General features: G+C 38.1%; 1 protein-coding gene across 1 annotated transcript; it reads left to right on the plus strand.

The window, feature by feature from the left end:
- Positions 1 to 2,706: 2,706 nt before the first annotated feature.
- Positions 2,707 to 3,138, plus strand: LOC134818092 (ribosomal L1 domain-containing protein CG13096-like). Its single transcript, XM_063827511.1, has one exon. It carries the CDS (start codon positions 2,707 to 2,709, stop codon positions 3,136 to 3,138), a length of 432 nt encoding a protein of 143 aa, XP_063683581.1.
- The last annotated feature ends 10,773 nt before the right edge of the window (positions 3,139 to 13,911 follow it).

The following is a 13,911-nucleotide window of genomic DNA, read 5'->3' on the forward strand; positions in this document are numbered from 1 at the left end:
GTATCTAGAGAATGTACTAGTACTTACTTACAACCCTGAGTCTATGATAGAGAGTACGCCTAACAGTATCTAGAGAGTGTACTAGTACTTACTTACTTTTGTTAGTTTTGTTAGTTTTGTTGGGTTTAGCGCACTGCAACAGAGTCATCAACTATCTTGACCGCCCCATAGCTCCGATGTTACAGAATCCTTTCGCCATTCCAGGATGGATTTGGTATTAGGGGATGTGTCTCGCTTGACCGGAGGCTGGTCAGGGATCTGCCGGAGCAAAGATGTGAGTTGTATTTTGAAGGATTCAAATTCTTCCAGTAGTAGTAGTAGTAGTACATTCGTGTCAATTTTACAAATAAAGAAACCATTGTTTACAGTCTTGTAGTGGTCACACTGAGCCGAGGTAAACGTAACGCTGGTATGTGACTCAGTGAGTATGTGCCTGGACGTTGGACAGAAGAAACTTTTCTAAATGAATTAGGAGTGGTCCAGCATCGCCCAATATACATCTCCAAGTGGATACTGTGTAGACAAATCAGCTGAGGACAGATGAGCATTCCATTGTTTGTAATGGAATTATCTTAGGAAATCATATCACCTTCTGATGCATCGACCTTCAAATTCTTTAGCATATTGAATCGTCTCAAGTTTTCATTTTACAAAAATGTTTCTAAGTTTTTAGAAAGTTAGAATCGACTATTATATGAAATACTAGCAAATATCTAACAAAGGGAAAGTGTACTTGAAATGCTGCTGCAGTGGACTAAAACGTAAAGTTAAAGACGCACAACAAGCACTATTCAGTGTTACTATGGTAACTAGCAGTGTTTCCTAACAGTAATATTTCCTCTTCTGTTGGTTATAATGTTTTTTACGGTCAGGTCCTTCGTTACTCTTCCATTATCTCTGACCTTGATTCTTTTCTGTGTTCTACCAACACCCTTTATAGGACACTTCGTTCAAGATGTTATAATGACAGACTCCTGAAGAGTAAATTCAGAAAGCTTCTGAAAGACCGACCTAGTATTCTGTACAAATACAGTATACTTGATGTCAGCGACATCCTTGACATCACATTTAACGTGAACAGGTGATCACTGACGAGTGATTGCTAGGGGGTCTTGGCACATTAAACCGGTACAGGTATTAAACCCCCGAAACCGGTGTGCCAAGTCATCTGCTGATGATGTTCACATAACATTATTTCCTCTCTCCTTTATTCCTTCCGTCTTTTCTTAAACTTACAGTTCAGTTACTTTATTTCACCAGGTCTACCTAAGGATCAATTATTCTTTGGTGGGGTTTCACTTCTGGTATTGGCTTCATTCCCGTTCCTTTTCCTTATTCTTTATACTTATTTTTTTATATAGTTTAATGAGATTACTATTCAAATTTTCCAATAATGATTAATTTTAAATCTTATTTTCAAATGATTTTTATATTGTGGCATTTATAATTTTGGTCTCCAATGTATAGTATTCTGAAAAGAAAAGAAGGATAGATATTATAGAGCACTAACGTCTTTGTCACTAGAGGAAGAAGTGGTCTGAGGGAAACAAAATTTATAAACGCGACGGATTTTAAAAATTTGAATAATTGATGGTATTGTATCTATGTGTGTAATTTCCTGTTTCGCTGAAACAGTTATGATCTATGACTATAGTGACTACAAGTTACAAGGTTTTGTCCTGCACCGAGGACGTTAAGGACTTTATCGTGTAAATCAATTTGGGAGCAACCCGTGTTATCAGTACCACGCAGCTGTTGTCATAAGCGTTTAGTCTTCATGACCTGCAAATCACGTCCTATAATATATGTTCTACAATCACTAAGGGAAGCTAATTCCTAATTCCTATGAAAATGATGATTTTGTGAGTTAGCTCATTAGGGGGGATTGCACTCATTGCGGTCTGTTTGGACTGTAGAGAGAGTTCATACTTTCATACGACATTTTTATGCGTGTTTTCAAATATAATAGGCGGATTAATACTTTAGCATTTCTATTGCGATAGTGAAGTCCCGGCCGTAAGCGCGGGTTACACTAGTAATTAAATAATTACAATATTTGTCCCATGGCTCCAAGAAGTCGGCTCCCACATTAGGTGCAGAAAACAATGCGAAACCGGAAAATTAATAACAGAACATATTGCACGGAGAAACCTTGCGCAGTTATAAAATTGAAAGATTTAAATTAAACAAATTTCATTAAAAGTTAGATCTTTTGCGTGATTTCAGGATTTGATTTGATTGGAAGATTGAATTCTATGATTAAATTTTTTAATGGAATCTTATACGTCCTACGACGGTCGACGAATTCAGTACCTCAAGTGGCTAGCTCTATTTGCCTAAGAACTAACCGAGGCCGCTACAGAGTGTTAATTGTATGTTGCCTATGCACCTATTAAACTCCATATTTTTTGTTAATACTATGACCATTTGTAAATCTGCTTTTCAAATAGCACAAGATTTTGCACTAGCGTAGCCAAGCGAAGGAATTTTGAATTTGATAAATCCTTTTTCTGATCATATTGCCCATAAAACTGTAATAGTAATACTTTCAGGATCAGATATCAAAATTACGTAATAACAATTTTGGGCGCTTAACTAAAAATATCGTAAAATGATTTTGTTTAAAAAACGAAATTACCATTAACCAGGTTCGCCATGAAAACCACGTGCCTTCTAGTTCTACTTTTGGTATGTGTGATACCGTACATGCGAGCTGAAAGTGAAGGAGATAACGGAGATGCAGCTGCCGGAGATGCAGCTGCCGGAGATGCAGCTGCCGGAGATGCAGCTGACGGAGATGCAGCTGCCGGAGATGCAGCTGACGGAGATGCAGCTGCCGGAGATGCAGCTGACGGAGATGCAGCTGCCGGAGATGCAGCTGACGGAGATGCAGCTGCCGGAGATGCAGCTGACGGAGATGCAGCTGATGATGACAAAGACGAGGACGATCACCATGAGGACCAAGACGAGGACGATCACCATGAGGACCAAGACGAGGACGATCACCACGAGGACCAAGACGAGGACGATCACCATGAGGACCAAGACGAGGACGATCACCATGGCGACTTTTCAGCTGGTACAGGTGTTAAGATCAGCAGTATTGTCTTCGGTGTTGTGGCAGCAAGGTTCCTTTAAGTTAAAAACAGTTATGAAGATATGTCGTGTCAACGCATCTAAGGACCAATAAGCGTACAATTTCAATTTAGACTTGATCATAGAATTGCTAAAATTTTAAATAAAATAGTTTCAGATTTAAGTAGAATGTTTGACACCCTGTTTACAGTTTATTACCAATCCTATAAGGATAGTATTTACATATTTAGCTCATATATTTAATCTAAAATTTGTAAAAATCATTTTGTCCTGTAAAGTGTAACAAATAGTTTTACTTATCATTAAAATGAAATGAAATGTTCACACAAAATAAAAAGTTCTGTGGTAATCGTTAAGCGGCTAGCGTAAAGTACTATCTATGGCTACGGAACTTTTTTATTCGAACCCAGCTTTTATACTTTTTATTGAATTTTAACTTTCGCAAAATCATGGGCATCTAAAAATCTAACTGAAATTAAATAATTGTTTCCTATTATAAGTATAAATATTAAATATAAATAAAAGTAGAAAATTCTACCATCTGCTTACCTTCGAGAGATGGCGAGGTGGGGGTGTAGGAGTCGTCCCCTTTCCCAGCGCCGGGAGAAGAGGACGGGTGGCCCACCCCGAAACCAGAGCCGGAGACGGTGACCGTCTGCAAATGCTAAATGATACCGAGAATGAGATCGGTTGCTCGCTTTTCCCATTCATTCACGGCTTACGAATTGTAAAAAGTTTCGATTAATTACATCGATCACATACTGTACAAATCTCTTTGGGTTGCTTTCGGGTCGTATGATGTCAAAACTGAAAGTGAAAGTATACTCCAGTCGTATCCGCCTTGGGCCAACACTTTCAGTCTTAGTTAGCTATTTAGCCTTAGGGGTCTCAAGAAAAAAAAATTTCGAAATCAATATTTTAGCTATTTTTGACAGTAAAGAGTAATGTCTATCATCTGCTTTTGTTCCTATCAAAAAATTTTGTTCCTAGCCGAAGTTATCGCTGGTCAAAGGTCAGCGCTCATAAGTAATTGTATTGTGCGAGCGATTTTCTATCAGTATCACGCGTAGTGAAAATCGAGTTTATCTGGCGTAGTGAAAATCGAGTCTAAAAATATTTTTCTCCGACTGTTTTTGATTAATCACCCTGAAACTTTCAAAATATGTGTTAGGGATCATTTAGAAGAGATTGTCCGGGCAGAATTTTGAGGAAGGTCTTTAAAACGTTTTTATTATATTTTGAAAATCTTGGACCTCATCCATGAATAATGTCAATTTCAGACTAAAATATTTAATTTTTGGGAAGGGTGGCTTTTTTTGGAAGGTGCTTCACTATTAACCATATTTTTTATTACTATCATTAATTCAAATATATTTCCAACAAAATTTAGTTAAAAATAACTATGAAGTTTGATTTTGTAAAAAAATTACAGAAGTGGAAAAAAGTTACACTTTCTACGGTACACCCTGTACTTCAAGTAGCGTGACGTAATCGCTGCTACTGCTAGCTTTGTTCAACTGTTATATGATTACTGTGTGACATTACATTTATCAGTACGTAATGATAATGATTAATTATCCGCATAGTAGCTTTTAAAGTGAAGTTATCGGCTCATATTATTTCGCTTGCCCAAAAATGATCTCTTGACTTGGGTTTTTAAGATTTAGTGGGGGCTAAGTTATTGAACTTTTATTAAATTCCACGATGAAAGTTCAGTAAATAATTTAAATTGAATAACTATAATTGGAAGTCATGATTGATGATTTAAGTGTTAAGTTTGAGATTGTCCACCTAGATACAGGACCCTGTTACTTATATAAATAGCTTATTCTATTTTAATTTTAGTACATGGTTATCCGGTTGAAAAAATACGATTGACTAAATGTAAATTTGCAATATCGCCGATTATGGATTTAATAAGGGATCAAAATTATTATTACCCTTAGATGCAGGTAGGAAAAATTAATTATCTAATTGTCTATAATAATTAATTATTTGTAGGTTTACAACCTACCAGGACGCGCGCCGAGTTGGACTCGTCGACGGAACAAATATTTTACGAGTATCACCCGTTAATTAATTATCAGTATCTGTGATAATAATCTCGGCAGAATTGGCGCTTTCCAAATTGTTCCAATTATACGGTGAATTACTGGACAAATAGTTTGTTGACGTGATTAATTTCATTATTTTAATTTTCGATCATTTCATTTTTTATAATTTCTCCGCGTCCGTTGTAATTAATAATTATGACAGTACCGCAGACTTACGTTTTAATAAAAGTCGTGCCACGCGCACGCGCCTTGAAAAATAATTAAGCTTCGTTTATATGATTGAGCACAGTAAATCTCAAAAATGAGAGGGCTGAAACTTTGAACAACAGCTTTGAATGACAGCTACGATTGACGTTTAAAATCTGTAAAACAGTTTAAATAGAGTAACACGTTAGTGACACTGACAATGGCTGTCCTGACGAGGAACTGTAGAAAAAAAATTAGCTGAAAAGAAATAATTCTCGAGAACATTAATTCTCTGTTCCACTTTTTGAAATTGATGTTGTGATTTGTTTCAGCGCAGTTTGAATAACAGTATAAACAGCATTTATAATTTATAAAATCAAAAAGTAGAAAGTACTGTCAAAAAGAAGTAAAGTTCAGCGATTGGAAGGAAAAAGTGTTATCAATAGTTTCCAATCGTATTGAATATAACAAGAAAAACTTTCCTGAAACATTTGAAATAAAAGAAAACACACTGGAAAAAGATGATGTTAAAAGAAGTCTTAAATTGCTGAAAAGTAAATACATTATTTGTAGTATCGACAAAGCTTCTGGTAATTTTTCATTTATTTGTAAACAGTTTTATGTAAAAACTCTTGTCAATGAAATGGGTTTTGATCCTAATACTCTAGAATGTATAGGTAATGATACATATAAACCCTGTAGCGAAGACGAGACTCATTATGTCAATAAAATATCTGAGAGTCTAAAGGAGAGATTTAATGTACAAGTTGAAGATAAAAACTTGCGACTAGCACGCATCTTCTGGAACCCTAAGCTTCATAAGAACCCTTACAAGGCGAGGTTCATTGCAGGTGCCCGTTTTTGCGTTACGAAACAACTTAACGTCCAAGTTAACTGTTGTCTGAAACTTTTGAGGAAATACTTCAAGAAATACTGCGAGGCAATCTACAACAACAGCGGTATAAACATGTTTTGGAGCATAGATTCCTCAAGTGAATTCCTTGAAGCTATCAAAAATAGCGATGTTTATAATATACAAGTATATGATTTTACTACTCTTTATACCAGATTAGACTTGATTGAAGTAGAGAATATGATTAATGAAGTTGTTGATTTAATATTTTCAGACCGTAATAGATATATTTGTATTTCTAAAAGAGACAGTAATACATGTTTCTTTTCCAATAAAACCTATGATTCTCATGCCTGCTTTAGTCAAGATGACCTAAAAGAGGCTGTTAAATTTGTTATTTACAACACTTATGTCGTCTTCGGTGGGATTGTATTCATACAAACCAAAGGTATTCCTATGGGTGGAAATTCAAGTTCCCCTATAGCTGATCTCACTGTTGGCAAAAAGGAATTTAATTATATGAAACGTTTACTTCAGGAAAAGAAAATGGGATTAGCAAAGATATTATCCAATAATAAACGATATGTTGACGATTTATCTATTATTAACTACCTTTACTTTCATAAATTGATTAAAGATATTTATCCTAATTCATTGGAGATGGAGCGAGCTGGTTCCAATAATAAAATCATTAACTACCTTGATTTAAATATTAATATTTCCACAGAAGGACTAGAAATATCAGTGTATAACAAAACTGATGATTTTAATTTTCATGTTGTATCCCTTACATTTCCTCACAGTAACATCCCAACCGAGGTTGGCTACAACGTTTTTTCAAGTCAAGTTCTTAGATATGGTAATGTTTGCACTAGATTGGATATCTTTACCTCCCATCTTCACAAAATATTCAAAATTCTAATTGATAGAGGATATAGCCGTGATAGACTGATTAAAGGCATTAAACGTTGTCTGAGGAAATATGATAACGTTTTCAGGAAGTTCGGTATTCTAGATGACCATAACATTATTAAAGAACTCCCCTAATATCTTTTGATTATTGAAACACGGGTACTAACTCTGCTAAACTGAACAAATTCTGAAACTTAGGTGAATAAGTGTACAACGTGCTAAACCGAAGTTCAGACTGACCAGTGAAAATGGGCGAGCGTACCAAGTGTCATTTTAATTAGAAGTTTTAGTCAGTGATTTATTATTGAAGCTTGTAATTACAATATCTAATGCTCCTATAAATACTTTAATTAATTGTTTGTTCCGTTATTCTTTTTCCTTCCTCTTTAATTCCTTGTCATCCCCTTTAGTTTTAAGATTCTTGCTATAAATGGCTACAGCTAACACTATTAATGCTAAGTACCAAACAACAAGTGGGAGGTGGATCGTTGGTATACCATTAAATCGATTGAACACCGCAATTCCAGTCGCAAGCCTGGGACCACTACTAGCATAGTCACAACATCGACAAAGCTGCCATATAGCCTGACTGACAATTTTCTCGACTGACTGACAATGTTTCTTCTTTTTCCCCATTTAGAATAAAAAGATTAGTACATTTTAGCTTATGATTAATATCATATTTTTACCTATACTTTACCTAGATTAACTATTTAATTTATCGGCAGCGGTCCACTCTACCTATGATTTATTAGTTAATTAGTTAATGTAACCTTTAAGATCAGTGAACGAATTAGGTGATTGGTCCAGTCGTCTTTCTTCTTTACGTCAACGATCTAGATCAGTACGTGAAAGATTCCAAACTTAGCAGCTTTGCCGATGACACCCGAATAGGCAGAAAAATATCAACTTTAAACGACTGCAATCTTCTTCAAGAAGATCTAAACAAAATCATACTTTGGTCCGAGGACAACAACATGAAACTGCACGAAAACAAGTTTGAAATTGTTTGCTATAGAACACCGGCCTCTAAATCACTTTCAGAGGAGCTGCCATTTATGAGTGACATCACAAACTACACCACTCCAAATGGATCAGTCATAGAAAGAAGCCCATTAGTGCGTGACCTATGAGTCAACATGTCCGATGATTACTCCTGCACACCACATATCAATATCATGGTTGACAAGGCACGTCAGATGGCATCTTGGGTTCTTGGAGTATTCAAAAGTTCAAAGACAGGACGACACCTGTTATGCTCCAGCTCTACAAATCCCTGATAAGGTCCAGAGTGGAGTACTGCTGCCCGCTCTGGAACCCACCAAGATCTATGATATTCAGTCTATCGAGAGCATACAACGCCAGTTCACTAGACGGATTCTAGGGCTCAAAGACACCGATTATTGGAATAAACTGAAGGAACTGAAAGTTACAAGTTACATCCCTGCAAAGACACCGAGAACGCTACACCATCACACATCTGTGGAAAGTTTTCCAAGATATATGTCCAAATGACCTAGATGTACAGTTCGGAGAGAATGCCAGACTGGGAGTTAAAGTTATACTCCCTTCTCTCACAAAAAAGCATCAGCCACCTACGACCACTCATTCGCAGTGAGAGCTGGAAGACTCTGGAATGTTCTCCCCATAATTGTCAATACTCAAAAGACTTTGGCAAGCTTCAACACATTTTTTAGACTTCTTAGACACCCTTCTGGACAAGCCCCCTACTCCTGGATACAGTGCAGAAACTCTAACTCGATAATATACTGGTGCAGTCAAGGAGGTGGTCCGCAGATTGCGTGATGGCCGTGAGGATGCCTACTTCTAAACCTCTCAAATCTCAATAGGTAGGATTTGAGAGGATTTGCCGATGAAATCTTAAAAATAATATGTGTCTAGAGCAAAACGCACGATTTTATACCTTACCTTTGATACCTTTGATCTGCTTCGTCGAAACTCGACAGGCCATCAGAGTTGCTGACCACCCCAGAGAGCAGATGCCTCTCGATCGTTACGCCAGTCCAGTATAGAATTGGAGTTCGGTGATGTGAAGCCCCGGATTGGCGGTTTATCCGGCAAGGAAAGCATGAATGCCGTCATATGATGCTTGAAGCCATCATGTTTGAAGACTGCACGTATGTGCGAAGGTATACAGTTCCAGAGTCTGGGACCCATTACACCAAATGATGTTTCATAAAGAGTCTGGTGAGCAGCTGAGCTTTTTGTACGGACAGCTGGAACCTTAGCAAGGGTACCCAATCGTGGATTTACTGTGAACTGTACTTCAAGGTCGTTGGATGTGAAACCATGTAGGATTTTCCACATGTGCATGACAATGTAACGTTCTCTGCGCCTCTGAAGTGACATGAGGGACAGGGTTTTTATGCGATCTCAATAATGGAGATGCTGTAAACCATGGATCTTTGAAGTGAAAGTTCTTTGTACACTTTCAAGCTCCTGAATGTCATACACTTTGGCCGGATTCCACAGAGGAGAGCAATACTCTAAGTGGCTACGGACTAGTGACTTGTATAGTGTTAACATAACACCAGTATTGCGAGAGTGGAAGACACTGAATACCCATGCTGCCATCTTCCTCGCTTTATCACAACTAGATCGTATGTGTGATGTCCAGGACGTATCACTGGATACTGTTATACCGAGATCACGGAGCTGATCCACAGGACTGAGGATAGTACCAGTTGATGTTCTGTATTATATATATATATATTAATCTAAGAGACGAAACAAAACGAATCATCATACAACAAATTTTAAAATCCTGCGGCACAGGATCCTGTTGTTTTCCTACTCTGCCTCTCCCAAACCCCTCTCCTTCCCCTTTCTTCAGGTTTATTCTTCAATTTTTTAAATTAGATAGCAGATATATTTTCTTTCGAATTAGTAATGGCATTATACATTATTTGGTATCGTATGTATGTTGTGTTTAGTGTTTGCTAACTAGGTATGTGCTGTATATTTTGAAGAATTTTGAGGCTCACGACGTCTCGTCCCATGGGTTGAGTTGTAAGCTGAGTATATGTTCAAATCGCCTTACTTCGTATGGTGAAACATCGACAGGTTTGCCTTGACCTTTCGGACGAGTGTTTGCCCACCGGGGATCAAAAAATATGATCACCATGAACATTACTTTGACACGTGAACTTATCAAACGACTGTAATGATTCCATTAAATTTTCTTAGTATATTTAGCTAGTTTATAGTAGATACACACGATCACAGAATAGAAGAGCACAATTGGGCTCTTTGTTCTGCGACCGTGTTTCCTCGGTGGGCCGACAGGTTTTTGTTGTGTAGTAGTGCTGGGGAAAAAACACGCTTTAAATATCAATGAATGTAAATATTGTTAATTGACATTAGTGCCACAGTTTATGTGGTGAAAACAAATTTATGGTCAAACATTATATATCGTAGAAGGGCATGATTTACCCACATCACTAAGCATCTGGATGGATAATTAGCACACAAGGATAAACTGACCTTTAAACATGACCACCAGCTATACCACGTAATCATAGCTCCAAAATAAATAAATTGCTCTACATAGAAACATCTGGCCTGATCTTATCACATTGTGGTCCCCTGGGGTTCGGTAAAGCCCTTACAGGCAACTGGGTCCTTTTACCAGCCACAATAAAACTAGTCATGCCAGTACTGTCATAAACTGTAACCAACTATTTAAAAATAAGATATCTTTTGCTAGAATTTTACATTTTAAGCCATAGAGCAATCTTCTCAATTTTAAAATTTAAAAATAACATTTTACCCTAACTATGATGTGGTGGCATTTCATACTTAACTAAAATTCAACTTTGAAAGTCAATAGATTATTAGTCACAATGAAATTATAGTTTAAGACATCCATTTTGCATTGTGTTTCCAATATTAGAATTTATGATATGTATTGATTGAATAATTGGTAATAAATTTAACTTTTGTTTTATTAACTTTTGTTTTATTATTGGAACTGTTCATGGACAAAAGGAAGCTCATAGAGAGGATTACGTTTGTTGGCAAGATGACATATGTACTCAAACTTATCCTCATGTAGTGCCATGTTGTTTCTTGATGACCATTCAGTGACTTTGTCAAGATCAGACTGAAGCTCAGTAACATTATGTGAATCACTGATGGATCTGCAAATTCTTGTGTCGTCAGCGAAACATCTTAACGTTGAATGCAACACGCAGCTAGCAATGTCATTAATGAATATCAAAAACAGTATGGGACCTAAAACTGTTCCTTGGGGGACACCACTCATAATAAGAGCAATGATAGACATGTGACCATCTACAACAACTTGTTGAGTTCTATTCGTAAGAAATGACTCGATCCAGATGATGATTTTGGGATGAAAACCATATAGCTGCAGTTTTTGATAAGAAGTTGATGATCTACTTTATCAAAAGCCTTGGCATAATCCAAGTATATAGCGTCCATGTCGTCACCATTTGATAACGCCTCGATGATGTCATCAAAATGATGAAGCAGCTGAGTGAGACAACTTTTCCCCGATCGGAAGCCATGCTGTTTGCTATTGAGAAGGTTGTTTTCTTCGAGGTGGGCCACCATCTGTTTTCGTAGAACTCGCTCATAGATCTTAATGACATGAGAAGTTAACGACACAGGTCTGTAGTTTCCCGCAATAGCACGACTGCCTTTCTTGTGAAGTGGAGCAATGTTTGATGTCTTGTAGAACTTCGGCACTGTGCCTGTAGACATAGAATGCTGCCAAATCATGTGTATAGGTTTGGAGAGTGCTTCCTTGCACTTCTTCAGAAGCAGGACTGGAAGATCATCAGGCCCAGCAGCGGCACCCGGCTTAATTTCATCAATAGCCTCCATTATATCAGCAACCGAGAATGCCAACATGTCATCAATGAATGGCTTCTGTAGGGATGGTGACTGAAATAATGCATCATTGATGTTGGTGGCTGAAGGGTCACTGAATACGCAGCTGAATTGACGCTGGAGGATGTTAGCAATCTCTTCAGGATTGGTGCAAGTTCTCTTGGCTTCATTGAAAAGCATTGGAATACTGCGTTTCTGCTTAGAGAACTTTTTAGCATAGCTGTAGAAATATTTTGGATTGCTGTGCACTTTATCTACCGCCTGTTGTTCACGGTAGTTAAGGTCGTGGTTTATAGCGTCTCGCATGTCAGCGTACACACTCGAAATCTGGTTTCTAAGTGACTCCAAGTGAGCTGTTGTAGCGACTGGATTTTGTTCAGCCAAATGCAACCGAAGTTTTAATTTGCGTTTCTTGCGAGACAAAGTATTAACCGGTGAACCCCGCCTTTTGCTAGATGCCTTTTTCCTTGGGCACCCCATCTCACATATCTGAAGAAGGACAAGGTTCAACAGTTCAGGAAATTCTTCCGGATCACAAAGTTCCCATAGTTCACTCCAGTTAACAGAATCAAGGAGATGATTGATTTTGTCATAATCTGCTTTGTAGAAGTCCAGTGACCGAAACGAAGGAACACTGAAATCTGGGGGTACTGAAGGATCTGACCGACATGGATTATGTGACAGAAAGATCTCAAGAAGCTTGTAGTCAGACAAAGGTGTATCAGTCACCGAAACGTGTGTCACAAGATTAGGAGCATTGGAGAGAAAAAGATCAAGGCAGTTGTTCAGCCTAGTAGGTTCCAGAACATACTGACTGAGGAAGTTGTCTGCCATGAAGTCGAAGAGAAGAACTGCCGACTGATTTGTAGCAGACGATGTACCAGACAGAATTACACCGGATTTCCAATCAATCATAGGGAAGTTGTAGTCTCCTAAGAGGCATGTCTCATATGATTCATGTCCAGATATATAATCAGCCATATACTCTAAACATGCTTTGAAACTGGCCATTGGGGCATCAGGAGGACGATAAAGGACACATATGATCATTTTTGCTGTTTCACATTTGCAAAGTAATGCTTGACAGATCTTATCATCAAATGTATGAGAGCTGGTGATGGAGAGGCTTTCGTGAGAATAAAGGAGGACCCCACCACCTACCCTAGTACTTCGATCACATCTAGAGATATTATAATGTTCAATATCTAACTGTGAATCGTGGATATAAGGTTTCAACCATGTTTCAGTAAGGGCAATAAATGGAACAGAAATATGTTTAGATTTCTGCTCTACTTTATTCCGGATGTATGGGATTTTCCATCTGGTTGAGCTGCGAGCACTAGGGTTAATGGATTGCACATTCAGCAAGAGTGCTGATGAAATCGAGCCCATTGAGGAACTGGTGTTGGATTCAGATGCTGCAGGGCTGGAGGCAGATGTGGAAACGTTGGAGTGTGAGTCATCTGGCTTACAGTTGGAAACGGATGCGGGAACATTTGAGCATGAGGCGTCTGGTTTGCAGTTGGGAAGAAGCTGCTGAATTTCGACTCTTGACCTGCTATTTGATTCTTCAGGGAAATTATTTCCGACTGAAAGTTTGCCTGCATCAATTTGAGTAGGTTCTGTATCTCTAAAAAAGAGGTTGAATGTTGAGAGTTGCCGGTCGTTTTTTCCGAAGGCTCGTTGGCAGCAGAAGTACTCTCAGTGCGCCTGTAAAATCCCCGATCTGGACGGCTCTCACCACCTGGATGTTTGCCGTCCTTCTTCCGAGTATCTTTATCTTTGGAGGGTTTTACACGCTTAGTTCCCACCAGATGAACAAGAGCGCATTGTTCTTTAAAACACTGCTTGTGTTGAACCGAGTTTTTGCAGTGCTTTGGGTGGTAGAGCTGACACCCTGAACCTAAACTACAGCCCCCATTAGAATCAGTGCCG

This window comes from Bolinopsis microptera, chromosome 7 (genome assembly GCF_026151205.1).
Source record: "Bolinopsis microptera isolate Bmic1 chromosome 7, MBARI_Bmic_1.0, whole genome shotgun sequence".
NCBI classification, from domain to species: domain Eukaryota; kingdom Metazoa; phylum Ctenophora; class Tentaculata; order Lobata; family Bolinopsidae; genus Bolinopsis; species Bolinopsis microptera.

Excerpts from the sequence above, each read along its gene's own strand:
- LOC134818092 (XM_063827511.1), top strand. The coding sequence starts at position 2,707 with ATGCGAGCTGAAAGTGAAGGAGATAACGGAGATGCAGCTGCCGGAGAT.